The 21,471-nt window shown below is 45.8% G+C and overlaps 1 protein-coding gene across 1 annotated transcript in view; it reads right to left on the bottom strand.

Moving 5' to 3' along the window:
- Window positions 1-21,471, bottom strand: part of CASC3 (CASC3 exon junction complex subunit) — a 446,580-nt gene that overhangs the window by 357,955 nt on the left and 67,154 nt on the right. The window contains exon 4 of the mRNA XM_069634785.1: window positions 14,943-15,107. Within this exon, the coding sequence (XP_069490886.1) occupies window positions 14,943-15,107 (165 nt within the window). The remainder of the gene's footprint in view (window positions 1-14,942; window positions 15,108-21,471) is intronic.

Below are 21,471 nucleotides of genomic sequence, written 5' to 3'. Positions count from 1 at the left end.
TTGTAAGCTGGCCTTAAGCTTTTGGAAGATCCTCCCGACTACCACGAAGCAGGACTGACCAAGCCTGACCCCCCCCCCCCCCTCAGTCACGTGCGGGACCTCAGATGTGAGAAAGGCCACCTTGACAGCCAGGAACCGTGCTTATTGCTATTTGCTGTACCGCAAAGAGCTGAAACGCAAAACAGCCACTGAAAGTAAAGTTTGCCGGTTGCAAGCTTTGATGGTGCCAATGCAGTGCAGGAGCCCCCCCGACGTCCTCCCTCTTGTCCCCAGGACTGAGGCCCAGGAACAGTGAGATCTGCAGAGCTGTACAGGAACAGAAGTCTTCAGCTGCATCTTTTTCTTCTTTAATAAGGTACTGTAAAAACTAGCCTAAGAGAACTTACCTATTACTGTGGAAGTGTTTAAAACTTCTGCAACTTACAATAATCAGCTTGTGACCCTACATTTGATTTTTGTTTTCAAAGACTTCTAAAGAACTTGTGCAAAGACTTTTCCATTTACTTACCTGCAGTGCTGCATCCTATACAAAGACTTTGGCCTATTGACTTTGGCTAGCCTATTGAATTGAATGACTCTTCCCAGAGCCATCTGAAAGTATTTGCCCTGTTTATGACCGTTTGTATTTCTTTTGTTCTAATAACGTTTACCTTTTACTTACTTTTTAAAAAGAGTATTCTGTATGCCAACAGTAAGTTATTAATGTCCCCAGCACCCTTGTTACTGAAGTCACCTGTGGGTGTAGGTTGCGTTTGTGGGCCATCCCAAAAGGGTCTCGTCTGATCCAGTAACTCAGAGTGTACAGTATTGAAGTATATTTGCGTGTTACTATTCTCTTGCTCCCTTCTGAAGGCTTTATAACTGACTGATAAATTATTAATTGTTTATGCAAGAAACCTTGAGTGTAAGAGTTTATTTGAATACCTGTAACTGTGAATCTTTGTGTAACTCCGCTACAGCTCACATTTCCCCTCTTGGGATAAGCCTGGCTGCTCAACACGCTACCAAAACTGTGTAGTACAAGCTTATACCACAGGTTGGGTTGCCTATACCCGTAGTCAAAGTTGTTTGTAGTGTTCCCAGAGGGTACTGCATTCAAACTTTGCCTAACAGTCATCCACCTCCGGGATGATTGAATTGAAGTCGCCACAGATGATTGTGTGATGGATATTATACTTAGCATTCGCCTCGTCCAGGGCTGATAGGTTTTTCATCATTATCTTGATTATTTTCACCTTGGGGTTCCAATATATATTGATCACCAGAATCCAAATCCATGAGATGTTTTTAGAAGGAAATGTAGGCGGAGACCAGCTTATCTGAACAATTTGAATAAATGTCAAGGTGAGCAGTTCTTTATGGATGTTCAATGAGCTTCCTGATTTTACCGCAATTATTAATCCAGACACTGGTCGTGCTTCCAGACCTTTAATTGCTTGTGAGGTTGCCTTTTCGTACCCATCCATGGTTGGAGGAGCCATAAACCAGGTATCCTGGAGGCATATCCCATCAGATGAATGTCTCCAGGACTGGTTAAATGGCCATGACCTCTTGTGTTCCAGGATCCAAAGATTACATTTGTGGTCATTTGGTTATCCATGTCTACAATATCCAGGTTGATCTCCCTTGATAGTGGCTATTGACGTTTGTTTGCCAGCGTTTCCGGAACCCAGGCCCATCTCTTTGCTTCCTTATCTTGGGAGGATTTTTAAGTGAGCGTCAGCTGAAGAAGTTTTGTCACAATCCAGTTTGTTTCGGCTAAACGTCACCAAGTTTCGAGAGTGGCCCGGTCGGTTTACGTTCCCAATCTCGGGTCTCGTCGGGGCTATAGGCCTTTCTGTTTGACCTTTTCTTGCCCTCATCACTTTTTTCCTAACTGGTATACTTGATGACTGATCTAATTGAATCTCTTCCACGTTTAGTACTTCTATGCCCTGGTTTTGTGTTAAGTGGGCTAACTGATCTCTTTCGCTGGTCTTCTCGAGATCCAAAATTCTCTGAAGCCATTCTTCCCTCGTCTCAAGATCTCGCTGTCCCAATGATGTGAATTCCAAGCTGGTGAGCTCACTTCGCTCAGACGTCTTTTTCCATGCTTTGCAGTTCTCTTGTCACTTGGGCAGGTGAGAGTGGCGAATGGGCTCGACGACCTTCACAACCTTCAAACTTCTTTAAACTCGATTGGCTTCTCTTAAATCATAGCCTAGTCTTAGTAGGCATGTCGCCATGCTCAGTAGTCTTGATTTTACCGAGCCCGAAGTAAGGTGTAAGTATATCGAGTCTTTTCTTCCATTTTCGCTGAATTCAATCATTTTTATATCCTCCGTTTTTATCGAATGCAGTGATGGTATGTGTTGTAGTAGTTGGAGTAATTTTCCTATTAAGGATAGGTGTAACGCTCACCTGATTCCCGTAGAGGCACCGGTCTTGACTGGGCGTATACCGTATCTTCAAAGGTGATGTGGAACACACGGCTGGCTCTTTGGGCTGGACCTCTGTGCACTGTATGTCTGACTCGAAGGGTAAGATGTCTGCAGATAGAATATATGGGATTAAGGAACTGGGTTATTGAATGTCTCTCTCTTCTTCCCTTTCTCTTCTCCTGTAGAACCCCAAAGGTTAACGCTCTCACCTTAGGTAAGTGAACGCCGTGCTCTCCATCTGCCTCGGGGCAGGGTGCTGTAACCAGTTTCTTCACTGGATAAGGGGAGCAGGCCTCTTGACTTCAGAGGACTGCTGTCCGTCGTTTACTGCACGAACGGTAAGTTTCGAGTAATTCTAATGTCTTTAAAGTCTTTAGTAATGATGTTTCTTGTTTTGCAGGGTTCCGGCGATGGCGGATGACGGGCTGAAGTGAGTTGAAGATGGAGCCCGTGTGATGAATAGAAGCGCCTGGAAGCACGTAAGTAAGCGCTTGTTGCCTGCTTCACGATGCGCTCTAATTGTCTTTTTACTTTGCAGGTACAAGTTCGGAGCGGCTGCAGGGTGCCGGAATACCCACTGGGTTAGATGTGGAAAGGAGTAATGGCACGTGAGTATTAAAGTTCCCCAATGTCTTTAAACGCACCTTGTTTTGTCTTTCAGATGCCGGATGCAGCGCCGAAGGCCTCCGGAGCGTGCGAAGAGTTGGTAAGCTTTTGTCTTTCAGATGCCGGAATGCAGTGTGAAGGCCTCCGGAGCGCAAGAAGAGTAGGTAAGCCTTTGTCTTTCAGATGCCGGAATGCAGCGCGAGGCATTGGCGACAGCCGATGGACCAGGTAAGTGAAGAGCTGTCACTGAAGACCGTAATGCTAACCTGTTCTTTCTTGTCTTTATAGGTGTTGCTGAAGACTGGATTCAGGATGGTAAGCCTTTTTCCTTAGGCCCAGGATCAGATGCAGAAGACACGATGAGCGTTCTGCTGCAGAGGATGCAGAATAACGCAAAGCAAGATTCATCCATCGGGTGTGGTTTAAATAGCCTCCTGTAGTGCTTAGGTGTCTCCTTCCACAGCCACGCCTAGGTAAGAAAAGAGTTCCTGCTTTCCAGAAGAGTTCCAGTGTTCTGAACCTAGGGAGTGGCTCCTGCCCCACCCAACAGGAAAAGTAGTTCCAAACAGAAGAGGATCAGAGGCTCAACTGGCAGGCAAGTAAGCAGCATGGTCTGCTGCAGGTAAGTCCACCCAAGCATTATGAGCCCGGCGCTTCCAGCGCTGGGACTGGGCATATTTATGAGCCTGGTGCCACTGGCGCCAGGACTGGGTCCAAAAGGTCCCAATTGGGACTGGTTGGCATTCGGAACCTGGGTTATGGATCTGCTTCCAAGGGAGTTGGGAAAACCCTGACCTTTTGGAAGCAGAGATCATGACAGTACCCCCCCTCAAGGCCCCTCCCAAACCGGGCTTCTCCGGGGTTTTGACTTGTCAGGAAATGTTCGGTGAAATCTTTTGATTAGGCGAGGAGCGTGGACATATTCAGCAGGTTCCCAGGATCTCTCTTGGGGGCCGTAGCCTTTCCAGTCAATTAGGTAAAATAGTTTAGATTTGGAGATCTTGGAGTCCACAATGCTTTTGACTTCAAACTCGAGTTCTCCATCAACTAGGATAGGTTTTGGAGATTTAGTTAGTCGGGTTTGAGGTTGCACGGGTTTTAATAGAGAGACGTGGAAGACTGGATGTATCTTCAGGTGCGGGGGCAAGTCCAACTTGACCGCTACTGGGTTTACTATGGTAGTGATGGAATAGGGACCAAGGTATCTTGGGTTGAATGTGCGTGGCCCTTTTAGAGGTAGATATTTGGTGGATAACCAGACTTGATCCCCTACTTGATATTGAGGGGCTTCCTTCCGATGTTGATCTGCTCCTTTCTTGTATTGTTCTTTAGCCCTTTGAAGGTGAGAAACAGCTTCCTTAAAGGCTTGGGTGATTGTAGAATGCAGGTAGTCTACTGCTGGTGTTTCAAGATCTTGGAGGGGGTCCAACTCCGAGGTTCGAGGGTGACTGCCGTACAAAAGAAAAAAATGGGGTTTTCCCAGTTCCCGAATGGACAGAGTTATTGTAGGCATATTCGGCTATCCAAAGGATGTCTTTCCAAGTTTTTTCAGTTTGTTGCAGCATGCAGCGTAAATACTGTTCTAGAGTTTGATTGGTCCTCTCGGTTTGTCCGTCGGTCTGAGGGTGGTGACTGGTCGATAGTCTGACATCAATTTCAGCCGACCGACAGCAACTTCGCCAAAAATGAGAAATAAATTGACTACCTCGATCCGAAATTAGAACCGAAGGAAAACCGTGCAGTCGGACGATGTTTTCGAGAAATTCTCGGGCCAGAGTTGCTGCTGTTGGCAAGCCTTTGAGCGGAATGAAATGCGCCATCTTGGAGAATAAGTCCACGATTACTAGAATCGTATTGTATCCGGAGCATGGAGGTAGATCGGTGATGAAGTCCATAGAAAGCGTATGCCAAGGGCGAGGTGGGATGTCAATAGGGCGTAAGAGGCCTGCTGGTCTTTCCTTTTGACTCTTGTTTTGGGCGCATACTCCACAGGACATTATAAAGTCTCTGATATCTTTTTTCCAAGACGGCCACCAGAAGTAGCGCTTGATCTTTTCTGAGGTCTTGGCCATACCGGGATGTCCTTCCATTAAAGAATCGTGATAACAAGAGATTACTTTTTTCTGTAAATCTGTGCTGGGTAGGTATAATCGTTCTTGGAAATACAATAAGTTGTCCTTTACTGCAAAGTCCTTTCCCTGCAGATGCCAATTCTGTATGTCTGCTGGAGTTACAAGTTGCCTGGCTTTATCCTCAACTTCCTCTATGGATTCTGTGGCGATTACACCCAGAATTCTTTGTTCGGGAATGATTGGTACAGGTTTAGGGTTGATCAAGTGTTCTTCCACTCCCATCCGAGAAAGGGCATCAGCTTTACCGTTCTTTGTACCAGGTCGATAGGTAATTATGAAGTCAAACTCGGCAAAGAATAATGCCCAACGGAGTTGTCTAGAGGATTGGGCTTTTGCGGTTTTCAAATATTGCAGGTTTCGGTGATCCGTAATCACAGTAACGGTGTGTAGGGCCCCCAGCAGATAATGCCGCCAAGCCTTAAAGGCAGACTTGATAGCCAGAAGTTCCTTGTCAGTAATCGTGTAATTGATTTCAGGAGGCGAGAATTTGCGGGACCAAAATGCCACGGGATGCAACTGATTGGTTACCGGGTCCTTTTGTGATAGAACTGCCCCCATGGCAAGGCTTGAAGCATCAGTTTCCACAATGTAGGGGAGTTCGGGGCGAGGGTGTTTTAAGATTGGTGCAGAGATAAATTTAGTCTTCAAATCCTGGAAAGCTTGTTCCGCCTCGGTAGACCATTCAAAACGTTTGTTTTTCTTTAACAAGGCAGTGATGGGCTGCACTATTCGAGAGAATTCGGGGATAAACCTGCGGTAAAAGTTAGCGAAGCCTAACATGCTTTGCACACCTTTTACGGAGGATGGTGATGGCCATTTGAGATCTGCATCGACCTTCTTTGAATCCATACGCACTCCGCCAGGTGATAATATGAATCCCAAGAATTCAACTTCAGTCACGCTGAAAACACATTTTTCCAACTTAGCGAAAAGTTTGTGTTGACGCAATCTTTCGAGGACCATTTTCACGTGTTTCCGATGTTCAGATTCCGATGAAGAATAAACGAGGATGTCGTCAATGTAAACAACAACACACACATCTATCAGCTCTCTGAGGACATCGTTCATAAAATATTGAAAGGCGGCCGGGGCATTGCAAAGTCCGAAGGGCATGACCTGATATTCAAATAGCCCATACTTGGTGCGGAAGGCCGTCTTCCATTCATCGCCCTGTTTTACTCGTACCAAGTGGTAAGCTCCTATAAGATCCAGCTTTGTATATATGCATGCTTTTCTGACTTGGTCCAGGAGTTCAGGGATCAAAGGTAACGGATATCTATTCTTAACGGTGATCTGGTCAGGGAGCGATAATCTATACAAGTTCTAAGGTCTCCTTCCTTTTTTGGAACGAAGAACAAAGCTGAAGAAGCAGGGGACTTGGAAGGACAAATAAACCCATTTGCCAGGTATTGTCGAAGGTGAAGGTTCTCAGGCTCGGTGAGGGCATAAATTCTACTACAAGGAGGAGCAGATCCAGGTATCAGGTCTATCTGGCAGTCATAAGACCTATGAGGAGGTAGAGAGTTAGTCTGATCCTTCCGGAAAACATCTTGGTATTCTAGGTATTCGGGAGGTAACTGGGGAGTCTCTGAAGAAATTGCTGCCAGTGCAACACCAGGTGGAGGGTGACAAGTAGAGACACATTCTGGAAACTGGACCGTTCTTGCTCGCCAATCGATCAGAGGATTGTGTTTCTCTAACCAAGGTATTCCTAGAATAATCTGAAACTGAGGGGCCTTGATCACATCGAACACGATCTTCTCATGGTGTCCATCTTGACTTACTAGCGTCACCTCTTGAGTGGTATGCGTTACTGGCCCGGAGGCTATCTCCGTACCATCCACCGTAGTAATGACGTCCTTTACAGCCTTGGGACAAAGTTAGATTCATCCTCAAAACCATTTCATGATCCACATAATTGCCGATGGCACCGCTGTCGACGTAAGCTTCAATTGCATGTAATCGCTCCGGATTATCAGGGCTAATGAGGACCATAGGTATCACGAAATGCGAGGTCACGGAACTGGTTTTCACGCTCGGCAAGAGTACCTCTATTCTTGTCGGGCGAGGTCGTTTCCCTGCTCAGAGTTTGTAACTTTGGTAACTGCAGCTCCTATTGCCTTCTTGGCAGGTTTCACCGGACAGTCTCGAAGAAAGTGCCCTGATTTTCCGCAATAGAGGCATAATTGCAACTGTTTTCTCCTTTCCCGCTCCTTTTGTGTTAGAGGACCTTTCAGACCCCCTATTTGCATGGGTTCCCCGGAGTCTACTCCTTTGGAAGGAGTTGGCGGTTTGGAAAATACTCGAGCATCAAACTTGGAACGATCGGCCTTCCTGTTCTGCAGTCTGTGATCTATTTGAACGACTAAGTATATATAGTCCGAACAATCTTGTGGGGGATTCACTACTTGGGCTAACACATCTTTGAGCTCTCCACGTAGACCTCTATAAAACAGCGTAATCCTTTTGTCCTCAGGCCATTGAGTTTCCACTATCAGTCTGTTGAAAGACGCAATATAAGCCAAAAGGTCTTGATTACCTTGTCGCAACGAAAGAAGCTCATTGTCCAAGGCCTGCCCCTGTGAATGTCTTGCGAACAGTTTTTCCATACTGAGCTGAAAAGCTTGAAAATCATGGAGGACCGGATCATCTCGATTTACTAGAGGGATCGACCAGTCTGCCGAATTGCCACTAAGGTACGAAAGCACGAAAGCTACTTTAGCTTGATCAGTTGGAAAGGCTGCTGGCCGGCATAAGAAATGCAACTGGCACTGATTGATAAATACTGCAAACCTCTTTGGGTCACCAGAAAATCGTTCGGGCGGAGCCAGAGGTACATTCCCAGGTAGGTTGATCTGCACTGGATTCATAGAGGATGTAGAAGGAAGATTTCCCCTAGATGCGGGTAACAGGGTCTGTCCGGCTTGTGACTGTAGCAATTGTCTAGCGAGATCATCTGTTCGCTCCTTGGAAATAATCAGTTCCCTTCTTAGAGCGTTCGTTTCCTGACGGGCTGCATGCACTTCTGCCCTTAGTTCCCCTAGCTGGTCGGTATCCGAGGTTTCCATAGCGCCTGGACGGGAGTTTTGTGGTAGGCTTTGCGTTCTGTAACGCTCACCTGATTCCCGTATAGGCGCCGGTCTTGACTGGGCGTATACCGTATCTTCAAAGGTGATGTGTAACACACGGCTGGCTCTTTGGGCTGGACCTCTTGCACTGTATGTCTGACTCGAAGGGTAAGATGTCTGCAGATAGAAAATATGGGATTAAGGAACTGGGTTATTGAATGTCTCTCTCTTCTTCCCTTTCTCTTCTCCTGTAGAACCCCAAAGGTTAACGCTCTCACCTTAGGTAAGTGAACGCCGTGCTCTCCATCTGCCTCGGGGCACGGTGCTGTAACCAGTTTCTTCACTGGATAAGGGGAGCAGGTCTCTTGACTTCAGAGGACTGCTGTCCGTCGTTTACTGCACGAACGGTAAGTTTCGAGTAATTCTAATGTCTTTAAAGTCTTTAGTAATGATGTTTCTTGTTTTGCAGGGTTCTGGCGATGGCGGATGACGGGCTGAAGTGAGTTGAAGATGGAGCCCGTGTGATGAATAGAAGCGCCTGGAAGCACGTAAGTAAGCGCTTGTTGCCTGCTTCACGATGCGCTCTAACTGTCTTTTTATTTTGCAGGTACAAGTTCGGAGCGGCTGCAGGGTGCCGGAATACCCACTGGGTTAGATGTGGAAAGGAGTAATGGCACGTGAGTATTAAAGTCCCCCAATGTCTTTAAACGCACCTTGTTTTGTCTTTCAGATGCGGGATGCAGCGCCGAAGGCCTCCGGAGCGTGCGAAGAGTTGGTAAGCTTTTGTCTTTCAGATGCCGGAATGCAGTGTGAAGACCTCCGGAGCGCACGAAGAGTAGGTAAGCCTTTGTCTTTCAGATGCCGGAATGCAGCGCGAGGCGTTGGTGACAGCCGATGGACCAGGTAAGTGAAGAGCTGTCACTGAAGACCGTAATGCTAACCTGTTCTTTCTTGTCTTTAACAGTGTTGCTGAAGACTGGATTCAGGATGGTAAGCCTTTTTCCTTAGGCCCAGGATCAGATGCAGAAGACACGATGAGCGTTCTGCTGCAGAGGATGCAGAATAACGCAAAGCAAGATTCATCCATCGGGTGTGGTTTAAATAGCCTCCTGTATTGCTTAGGTGTCTCCTTCCACAGCCACGCCTAGGTAAGAAAAGAGTTCCTGCTTTCCAGAAGAGTTCCAGTGTTCTGAATCTAGGGAGTGGCTCCTGCCCCACCCAACAGGAAAAGTAGTTCCAAACAGAAGAGGATCAGAGGCTCAACTGGCAGGCAAGTAAGCAGCATGGTCTGCTGCAGGTAAGTCCACCCAAGCATTATGAGCCCGGCGCTTCCAGCGCTGGGACTGGGCATATTTATGAGCCTGGTGCCACTGGCGCCAGGACTGGGTCCAAAGGTCCCAATTGGGACTGGTTGGCACTCGGAACCTGGGTTATGGATCTGCTTCCAAGGGAGTTGGGAAAACCCTGACCTTTTGGAAGCAGAGATCATGACAATAGGCTTGCGACTGGTACCCAAAACCCTTTCCAGTTTTAACGTTCGGGTAGACCGGTTCTTTCGTGTGAATAGTGTACTCTCTCTTGTTGATATCCTGTTTGTTGTTTCCCTGCGGGTGTTTTGTGAATATCGCTTCCCTTCATTCGCCAAATCGATTGTGTGATGTTTTTTCTTTCATTTCTGCTTTGGCATTACGAGTTTCCTGTGGAAGTCATCTTCCTTCCTTGACCCATCCATTCTGTTGTGTTTTTTTCTTTCCATTCTGCAATATCAGTATATTTAGGTTAAACGCCCTCCTGATGACGTTGGATATTTTTTACCTCGACAACCCACCTTTTGTGGTCAGTTCTCGATCTTATAGTTTTTGATCTTACATTATGTCTTGGTTAATTTGGTGAACTACATCGAAATTGGTTTTCAGATCGGAGATTGCCTTTTATCAATTCTCTTTTCTCCTTCATTGTCAAGAAGATCGGAGAGGCTGGTTCAAATAAGGCAATATTTTTCTTTGGTTCACCAGGTGTGTGCTCAGACTCAGAGCTCTCTTTTCTCCTATGGTCAAGAGATTCTGGTAGTTCTGACTCAGACTCTTCAATGGAGTATTGGGTCAAATCCATAAGTTCAGTTGTCGAATTAGATTCTTCTAGCTCGGTGGAGCTGTATAGTGACTCATCCTGATTTTCAGGGCTCAATTTTCTTGTGGCCCAAGCCATTGATCTATGTTTGAAGATGGGAGCCAGTTGGATTACTTGGTTAGTTTTAGCTTCCTCTTTTTTTTCCAGTTTTCAGCAATGTAGGTTTGGGGCCTCATCGTAACTCTCTGTGCAGATAGGTCTAGGCCTTTCCTGGGAGTCATCCTTTGCTCTGCTTGGAAGTCCGCTTTTGTTTGAAGTTGAGCCTTAAATTGGAAAAGCTGTTGTGATTTATCTGGTACCCCCCTCTCGGATGTTCGTACCTTTTTAGGTTTTAAGGGATCTTGTAAGACCGGTTTTGATGTATCTAGGGGTATAACCAATTCTCTATCGCTTAGCTTGCTTTGTGTCGAGGGTTTCTCTATCCGTCCCACTTCTTTAGATTTACACAGGTCCCGACCAGTAGTATGATCTGACCCGCAGGGGCCTGTGTTGTCTGCACATGCTTTGGATGGTTTCCCTGGCTCTATCATTTCTCCATAATTGGTTTCTGTAGAGCAGTCCTTTTTTCCCGTTCCATCTGTCATAGTTCCTTAGTTTCTTACGTTTGTTTTCCACACTTCTGTGGCCATTACATAGCCCTCGAGATGTATCAACTTAGTATGCATTAAAGCTGTCATGTTAGTGTGGTCCTTTAGGGTCTCGTTAAGAGCCTCATATAGCTTGCTAAAAAGGCGCAAGCGCTATTGTGACCGCTGACATTATGGAAAACATTTCTGGTTTCTTTGAAGAAGACTCTTTATCCTCTGTTTGGGTGCCCCCTTTTGAGAGAAGTTTCCTTGCGCGAGTGTGTATCGCCTGAGATTTGTCTCCCCCCGATGGTTGCAATGGTATCTTTTTTGATGGAGTCAGTATCTCCCTTTGATGGGGTGTCTGTTTACTCAATTTCAGTTGAGTTATCCTTGGTGGTCCTTCAAGTGCCAATCTTTTTTCCAGCGAATGTATGGAAGTGTTAGTGGTTTCCAAGTTCCTTGTTGAAGTAGAGCATTTGGTCTTTTCAGGATCTTTCATCTGGAGCTCATTATCAAAAGGCCAGCTTTTCCCTTTGGCACGTGTTTTTAGGGCGAGCTGCACTGGTGGCTGCTTGCCTAATATGCCATCTTCTGGCTGAAGAGAAGATATTTTTGGTAAATAGGTGTTCAGCTGGTGCACTATTATTTGGGGTAGAGTTGGTTATGTTTTCCTTTCGCGGACCTTCTTCAGTTACTCCTAACATTTCTGCATCTGAGAGTTCTCCCCCATGAGCCGAGCCGTTTTTTTCTATTTTCCAGAAGAATCTTTCCATGGCAGTAGCATTCATATATCTGCTTGGAATTGGATCTTTACATTTTCGATTATGTCTCCCTCTGATTGGGGCGAGGTCTTTCAGTTTGGGCTAAGGCCGTTTTGACAAAGGGTCCTTCAACACAGGTGAGTGGGGCGCTTTTAAGGGCACCTATACCTGCGCAGCATCATTCTCCACAGAAGGGTTCATTTCTGGCCTCTGCACAGCGTGACAGCCCATGTTTATGGGGTTGTCCGCTGTCAGTTCCGGCGATATTTTCCGTTGTTCTAGTTTGCCCTTCAGAGGTATTTTTGTGGTAATTTCCCTTTTTTCTAAGTTTATTCACTGTTCCCTTTCCAATGTATCTGTGTGAAGCGACTCCTCACTGGATATCTCTGTAATGTTGGTGGTGTTAAAATCTTTAGGGTCATAGTGTTCATCAGACCAAGCATTGATTGCCGTCACGGGATGTACTGCTGCTTGTATTTGGATGGTCTGTAATCACAGGCTGAAGGTCTCACTCACAGTTTTTATTGAAGCTGCCTTCTGTTTGGTGGGGTCCATGTTCTGCTTATGTTATATCAGCTTATTTCGAATTTGCAAGTGTCAGCCCTGCACTTTTCTCATCTTTTCCAAGAATTAATTTGGGCTGGGTCAGACTATCCTCCCTCTGTATGTCGGGTCTATCCAATAACTTTATTCCCAACAAGTTCACACTCGATGCCGAACTCCCCTTCTTGTGGTCAGCCTCTTTCAAAGGCCATGAGGGCACTTACTCATCAACCACTGCTTGTAAGCACCTTGCTTCCCCCGCCACTAATGTTAATGGCAGAACGCGCAGCTGGGGAGTGGGCACCTTGTGCTGAAGATCCGGTGGATAATCCAGAGGATTGTTCATCAATGTTTTATGAGGGGATCTTAACGGGGATATAGGAGGGGAAGATGTAGGGTTATGATTGTAAGTAGCACCTTCAATCTTACTGCAGTCTTCTTGTGCCGATAGAGATCTTTCCGGGACCGTGGGTGGGGCTGAAGTTAGTCTAGGGAGGAGTCTGGGGTTCTGCATCTCTTCTCCATGTCCTTTGAGTTTCCCACTACCGCTACAAAGATATCTCACGTCCTCGGTCTTCCATGCTGAAGCATCCATTGCAGCGGGATTGCCAGACTGCTCAACCTCATCGAAAGCTCAGCGGGTGCTGTGCAGACCGGGAGAGTTTTTGAAAGCTCCACCCAAGTAGTAGAGAGGGTGGAGAGACTCCGCAAACACGTAGATTCAGGAGCAGAGGTTGCTGCCACACTGCTCAACCTCAGCAAAGGTTTTCGGCTTTCCCCTTTGCGCCCAGGTAGGAGCACCCACATATGTGAGGTACCATTTACGTCGGGACACCTGTCGGAACGCGGGAAGGTAGGCCATGTGTTGTTGGAAGCGTGTTTCGGTAGGTGAGCCGAATGAAATGTGAGGAAATTGTGGGTTTTTTTCACCACATTTCTGACTTTGCTGGGGGGTTCTGGGTAATAAATTCTGGGCCGATTTGCGCAAGTCAGACTGGATTCCCACGGGAGTCTTCTTTTCGGAAATGCATGGCGTTTCCCTGTTTTCCTTGGTGGCTTCAACACCCTAGGCCCAAATCTGTAGGTTGTCTCCCCAAACTGCTCGTCTTCTGCTCCAGATTGCCTGTTCAGTGGTCGACTGCCTGTAATCCCAAAATCCTTGCCTTATATGCTGGAACCCATTAATTCACTCCCAAGGAGCAATCACCTGAGGGTGGCTGTCCTCCAGGAGAGCCAACCACTCAGAACTGGTTTTAGCCAGGCATACCTACAGACAAAAGGACAGTGAAGTTTCAGGCTCCTTCCTAACTTCCTGCCTTCCCAGACACACTGGAGCCTGGGCAAGCTTCAGGGCTGAAGCCCAGCAAAGGTAAAACTCACAAGGGGCTCAAACCTACTTTAAAAAGGATGGAAGAAAAGCTCAGAAGGACCAAACAATAAATGGCAATTAAAAAAAAAAAAAAAAGAAGCCTGCCCATTTTGAGAAAATGGTCACCCATGGGTGCTGTATTGCAGCTCAGAAATCAGCCTGCTAGTAACCTGCACAAAGAGGTAGTACAAAGTGGAAACGTCCAGAAAGACTTTAAAACTCTGAATGGGAGACTTGGCCGAATAGTTTGACTAAATCCCCCATTCGGTAGCAAGGGCTGCAGGGGTTCCTGGGGTGTCCCCTGCAGCTGGTCTCGTAAATAAAAAATAAAGGACCCTCCGGCACTGCTTCCCGATCACGGAAATGTAAGGGATGAGGCGTTGCAGGGACACAGCAAGTCGGCGGCACACAGCGGGGGTGTGCGGGCCAAGGGTAAAAGCTGAAATGTTCAGCGAGAGGACCGAATGTTATTTTTGGAAAAATAACTTGTCTTTTCTCCCTCGAACATTTCAGCCACAGGATTCCAACCCCAATCCGTACAAAGCAACCACTGCCACCAGCCATTTAAGTTAGTCAGTTGTAACAAAAAGTTACATGAGGAGCGGGAGGAGAAGTTACAAGGTAAGCCCCCCAGCATCCCACATAAGGTGGTTTGTGTTGGATCCACAAAAGAAAAGGTAAGTAAGATGAAATTTATCTTACTATTCTGGGAACTGTAGCACTCACAAGAAAATGTATTTAAACAAAGTCCAAGGGCCTCCTCAGTGACACTGCACAGAGAGTGCTGGGAGTCACAAAGGAAAAAGCAGATGTCTGTATTAAACATACAGAGTTTACCAGACTCTCTAAAACAGTAGAAAAACAAATCCCAGTCAGAATAAAAGAATGAGTGGTAAAAAGTCCCACTCGCTCAGGAGATTAAAATCAAAAAAGTCCAGAGTCCAGCAAAAGGGACCTGCTCTCCTCTTCTGTTGATCTCTCGGAGCAACATATGGAACAAGTTACTTACCTGTAACTATTGTTCTAAAGCATGGGTCTGGATGGGTATAACAGTTTGGACATTTGGTGTGGATTATTTTAAGAGTTCTTAAAGTTATAATTGGTCAAAAATGGAACCTGGAAAGAATCATGTTTCAAAACATCAATTATGGGATTCCACCATTTCAAAAGTGGGCAATTTGATTACGTTTAGCCCCACATCCCTTCAGTCAAGTCTATCTATTCATTATAGAATTCCCCACCTGGAGCTTAGCTCACAGACCTGCGGTCTTTCACTATCCACGTAACTATGCCCACTAAAGTAAATCCATCCATATCAGAACAGGAGACTCAAAGAGCACATACCTGGCCATCCCCACTTTGTCGCTCATCTGCAATCGCATCCTTCTTCTCTGCTTTCTCAGGCAGTTCCTTGGCTTTGGAAGTAGGCTCCTCAGTGGCGTGGCTTTCCCGCTTTAATATAACTTTTACAGGTTCTTCTTCCTCACTGTATTCTCCCTCATTCTCTCCCTGTAACCAGAAAATGCCCTAGTTAACACATTAAACATGTCCAATATAAGGGTGGGGATCAGGGTGACACCTAAATAATAGATAATGGGAGCAAAGTTGCAAGATACTAGCCAGCCACAAAAAGTAACTTGCCATCTCCATTCTATGCATACACCCACCACCATTTCTTACTCACCTAGAGTCAAATATATAGTCAACGGTAAGTGGCAAGTGCACATTTTGCATGCAGTCATAGATGCTTCTTTAATCAAAAGCAGGGTTAGTTTAAGGCTGGTTACTGTTAGGTAAGATTTTAACTTCAGTGCTAAATCTACCTCACTTGTGATAACCCCAGAACTTTTTGCTGGACTTTGTGAATTATTTTTTCCCTACACCTCTTAGTGGAAACCTTTTTCCACACTCCCAGATCCTTTTACTCTTTATGGGTATCATTTGTAAGACTCTCCATAGTGTCCTTTTAAATATATCTCCCAACAACTTTTGGTATATACATTTTTATTGTTACAGGGTTGCCCGTTGGGGTCCCCTTCTACTTTCTCTGGCTAACCTTGTGAGAACTACAGATCCCATGGGTAGAAAGGATTTTTATCCCTTCTACATTTTGTTAGGTGAAAACCAGCACCCCCACCTTATGTGGAGTGCAGCGGAGATGCAATGTATCCCCTTTCTCACTAGCACTGTAACAGTTGTTCTGTTACAGGGACAAGGTTACCTTTAATAGCTGGTGGCAGTGAACCTTTTTACTAATTCGGTGCACCTTTACCGCAGGCCTTTTCCACAGCTGCGGTAAAGGCACCAAGGGTGCCCATATTACCAAAATGCCCATTTTAGTGCTTCTTGTCCAGTCTTGATTCTTCCCCGCTCTCAAGGGTGGGAAAGTCCATTGTGTTAGTTTTATCTTCAGCGGAAGACTTAGGTCAAGCCAGCCCAGGCTCCAAAGTGTCTGAATTCAGGAAGTGAGGGAGGAGTCCAAAACTCTGCACCCCTTCGTCTTCCAGTCTGGCTGCGAGAATACAGTTCCAAGTGAGAGGCTGGCAGGCCTGTGCTGAAAGGACTACCACCCCCCTGGTTTGAATGTTGCACGCCTGTTTGATTGGCTGGGTTCCTGCATAAAAGTACGATCCTGGAAGCTGAAGAGGTAGTCGAGCACGGTTCCTGAATCCAAAGAGGATTCAACCGCTGCCGAGATGATGTCCAGCGACCGGAGAGACGGCTCTGTAACTGGAGCCTGTGGTTACTCTTCCTTCCAAGTGACCTGGTGACTTTGAAAACAGCAACCCAACCCAGAGTAGGTATCCACTAGACTCACGAAGACCTGCATTTTGAGCCATCACACGACATGCTGTGACCTTGCCGGGCTGCAATACAGCACTACCCTGGGACCTTGAGCCATTGTGCGGTGCATGGTACCTTGCCGGGCTGCAATACAGCACTACCCTGGGACCTTGAGCCATTGTGCTGTGCATGGTCTTCCGAAGTCAAAATTAAGTTGAAACTTTGGTGGCATCCTGCTGGACCTCCAGAGACATGATTCCACTCCTTGAAGTCCCCTCACCAGAGTGCTGGACCAGATTAGTGATGAGAATCTAATCAGTGATATTCAGTCTTCTTCTGGCTCCTGAAAAGGACGCCGAAACCACACAGCCGCCTCCAGCCGTTTTTGAAAATCTTGCCTGGAGCCTTTGCCTTGATCCCTGCTGCAAACTCCATTCCAAAGTCCTGTCCTCTGTCTTCATGACAAAGGAATCCATTGACCGGATTTCTTGGCTGCAGATCCTAAGGACTTCCCCCACTGCAACTCTTCTTCTGTGCTGAGGTACTGCGTTGGCTGGAGTATTTACTTACCTTAAGCCTGTGTGATTTCTGTAAAGCTTTAGGAGTGTTTGTTGTGATTGGGAGTCCCCTCATCCAGTTCAACCAGGCCCTCTTCTCCAAAAGTAATGCTGTTGGATTCACTTTACCATTTCTTTCAGGACAAATGTAAGAGTATACCTTCTGGGTCTTGCTTCCCCTGACTTGCTGTAAAGCCTGTCTAGAATAGGTCTGCCCTAGGATTTACTTACCATGAATAGCTGTGTGGCATTCGTAATAATTGTACTGTTTTACTTACCTTGGTCTGCCTTGTAACATCCTAAAATAAGTTAGAGGGTTATTGCTTACCTTAGTCTGCGTTGCACTGATCTGAAAAGCACCCGTCATAGTATATTACACCACAAGGTCTTATTCACATGGTATAACTGTTATCCTGAATGTAGTTATAGGTTTCTACTATTCCTTAAATGTGTGTTCCACTATTCAGAAAAGTATCCTGGTAACAGGGATGTTTTACTGAGTGATTCCTTAACTGAGTGTCACTGCATAACTGACAGGGTCTACTACCCTTGACCTACTGTCAAGTAATCTAAAAGGTAACTGATGGTTTTACTCCCCATGAATAGGTGTGTCCTATATTAAATGTGTTTGATAAGGTCCCTAGAAATACTTTGTTTTCTGTACAGGGTCTATGCTTTGGTTTGTGTAATTTAAAGCATTACATTTTTATAATGTGTTTTGACTAAGACATATTACTTACCCCAAGACTTAACTTTGCCTACTTTTTGCTGGACTCAGGCTCAGGGCTTTAATTTTGTTTATCCCGAGTAAGACTTTTTTTTTTTTCACTCCTGCATGCGTTTTCCTGACTTTTTTTCTGTGTTTCTAACTGTTTTATGGAGTCTGATAAACTGCATAGGCATCTGCTTTTTACAATGTTTTTTTTTAAAACATTTATTTTCCGAAATTACTGAAATGCTCAATTGCTTTTTACATTGTTACGCCCAGCACCTTTTGTGCAGTGCCACTGAGAAGTCCCTTGGACTTCCCTTATTGTTAAACTACATTTTCTTGGGTGAACTACTGTTCCCCAGAAGAGTAAGATGACGCCCCCCTGTCTTACTTACCTTTTCCTTTGTGGGTCCAGCACACAGCACCCTGTGTGGAGTGCAGTGGGGGTTGCATAGCAACTCCTTTAACCAATCCCTCATGGAGCATTTTGTTAAACTAACTCGCTTGAATGGCTGGTGGCAGTGGTTTGTTTTACCACCTGGTGACCTGTATATGCCGGCTGATACCTCAGCTGCAGTGCAGCACCCAAGGGTGACCATTTTCACAAAAAGGCCCCAGTCTTCTTTTTTAGCCATTTCTTTTCAGTTAATTTCTTCTGGGCTTTTACTCTGTTTGAATCAGGTTGGAGTCCTTTGTGTGGTTTGCCTGTGGCGGGCTTCAGCCCTGAGGCCCACCCAGGCTCCAGTGTGTCTGGAAAGGCAGTAAGTAAGGGAAGGTCCCGAAAGTCCATGTCCTTGGTCTCTAGGTGTGCATGAGTGAAACCAGTTCCAATTGACCTGCTGTGTGATTGACAGCCTAGGGCTGTGAAGGAATGGGAACTTACATAAAAAGCAAGGTTTTTGGGACTAGAAGCAGAGTCGACCACTGGAGGATAACATCCGAACCAGAAGACCAGAGAAGACACCAGAAGCACCCTACTGGACCTCGAAGTGTCTGGTGAAGCCCTGCAGCTGTGTTGACCAAGTTTTTGAATCAGCAGGAAGACCCTGTGCGGGACTTCCTACCTCCATTAGGCTGGTGGGACCAACTAGCCTCAAGACAATCTATTTTGGCACAACCCCCAACTTGATGGGACTTTCAAAGGCTGCAGAAGCCCAATACCCGGGCTACCTAGACCGCCTGTGAGTGCATTTTCTTCCGAAGTGCGAATACGGCCAAACCTTTGTGGGCATCTAGAGGACCCTACAGAAGCAGGAAATCCAGGTCCAGAATCCCCTCACCAGTGTCCAGGACCGAGGGATCAAGAAACCTCAAACCAGAGCTGTTTGTTGTTCTTTGGCGCTGAGAAAAAGGCACCAAAATCACAAAGAGCAGCTGAATCCCGAGGAATGCATTGCTGCCGAGTCCCTCTCTCGAGTGCTGCTGGAGGAGACCACCAGACGTGCTCCCTTTCATCACTACAACCAAGGACGAGGAACAAGGGTCTGCTGCACTGCAACCACAAGGCATTTAGCGGGAACAACTTCTTCAATTCAAAAAGGTACTGTGGGGCTTGGGGTACATTATACTTTTGCCATTTGGGGTGCTTCCTACCTTTGGGAGTGCCATTTAACCCTACTCTCGAGTTGACCTCAACTCACTTGCACTGGCCTTTCAGCTTGTACTTCTTGACGGTGACTCCTCTTGAGTGGCTGTGATTTCTTTTTGAACACTAACTATTTAAGAACATTTTTCTAAGAAGATGAGCCTCAGAACTTTGACTTTGCCCATTGACTTTGGCTGTCCTGGCTCCCTAAAGGCCTCCTTCTGAACCTATTGACGTTGGCAGTGCTTGTTCCCCTACAGGTTTTAATGGTTGAACACTCTTAATGCTGGGCTACAAGAGTGCCTGCATCCCTTTGGGAGAATTTAAGTTTTTTTTTATAGAATATCAGTCTGTTCTGATCTAACCCTAACTTTTCCCTCATTAAAAACTCAATACTGCAAAGGTGATAAGTGCTATACTAACCTCAAATGAAGTCACCCCTGGGGTGCTGGAAAATTTGTAACATATGAAGGAATTACTCACCTGCTTTATTGTTCACTTTTTGAATTGAATCCTAACTTGGGATTACCGTTACTGCTAGTTATTTATTATATAACTAAGTGTGTATGTGTTTATTTGGATACCTGTATTTACTGATTTCAAGGTATAGCTCTACAGCTCACATTACCCCTCTTAAGATAAGCCTGGCTGCTCACTCACACTAACTTGTGTAGTACAGGCCTTTACTAAAAGGTGGGTTAGAGATAAATCTTGCGTAGTCCCACAACAGTTGGACTGCACTTATTCTTACCAAACACTTTCCTACAACCCTCTCTCCCTCCTAAAACAAGCCTGACTGCTCTGTCTACGCTACCATATACTCTGGTGGTACAGCCTTGTACTAAGAGTGGAGTTGTGTACCATCTCAGTTATATGGTTTTACTAAGCTCCTAGCAGGACCACAGAAAAACTGTCCTAACAGTTGCCTCAAAACTAGGACTACACACTGCACTAACTTTGTTGCATTTAGCATTTAGGCACTTTAGGCATGCATAATAGACATCCTGCCGCCACACTTTTCAGAAAAAGTCAGCCATAGTCTGTGTACTGGACTGTCGAACAGGTCTGCTTATAGTCCATTACTGCAGTTCATTTTCTCCATCTAAAAGGAGCTATGGCAGAAAGAACCACTTCTAGCAGAACACATTTCATAAGTGCAATAATTAGAAGATATAATCCCATACGATGGGGGACATTTTAAAGAAATTCTCGCAAGGATAAGAATCAGGTCAGAGAACAAAACGGTTCAGTCATCATCACCGTTTCCATCTTCAACATGTGTGCCTTTTTCATTCCATTCAAAGGTCATATTACAAACCACCTAGCATTAATCCGGTCAGCAGACTCCACACCCAGCCCACTTTTAGCTGATGCAGGCTCCACAGTATAGATGGAACCTGTGTCGAGCCACCCACCGACAACCCACGAGGGAGATGGAAAAAGCTTTCAGGCGAAAGCTCAGCAAAGAACTGAAGAGGCATTACTGCAGGACATGCAGCGTGCAGTTGATGGGGTCTGGGTCCTTCCTAGGTAACTTTTTAGGAGCCGAAATTCTCAAAGGACTAGCATAAGCACTAAAGGGACCTGACGATGTAGGTTTACATAATTTGTAAAAAGCTTTCAAAATGTGCAACTGTTAGCCGAAATCTCGGTTTTCAACTTCTGGAACCGTCTGCAGTGAATGGGGTCATAAGCTCATGGCAGGTATTACTGCCAGAGTGTCTTCCCATCACGCTGCGCAAATAACTTTAACAAAGCTATTCTACAGAGAACAAATCTCTCAGCATAGAACACAAAGGCTTTAAATATGGGGGCAATCTCCTGTTGACTGGTATCCTTCCGACATATTAGCTGGGCATTAAGCTGCAGTTTGGACACATGCGCCAGACCCACGCAGTAACCAAGAGCAAATTGTAGTCTAAGCTAGCTTACTGAGAAGGCAACTCATGACCATGTGAATGTTCAGCAATGGTGGACCTCGGAAGGAAAGCATTATAGACAAAAAGACCCTCTTCTCCACGAACGGCAGAAAGGGCCCTCATTTATGTCTACACTCATACTTTTCATGCACACCTTTGCGCCTCTGGATAGCCAGACCAAGTCATAACAAAAGAGCTTTCTGTGCAGAGAAGCACTTTACGGAAGAGCTTATTGTGTGCTACCTAAATATATGAAACATAATGCTCTGAATGAGGTGGTCTTAAAAGTGACATTTCAAGACACTTGCAAGTTTGG

The sequence above is a fragment of the Ambystoma mexicanum genome, chromosome 13, assembly GCF_040938575.1.
Source record: "Ambystoma mexicanum isolate Mex_15411 chromosome 13, UKY_AmexF1_1, whole genome shotgun sequence".
NCBI classification, from domain to species: domain Eukaryota; kingdom Metazoa; phylum Chordata; class Amphibia; order Caudata; family Ambystomatidae; genus Ambystoma; species Ambystoma mexicanum.
The sequence above is the reverse complement of the archived record's forward strand: the minus strand, read 5'-3'. Positions and strand labels throughout refer to the sequence as shown.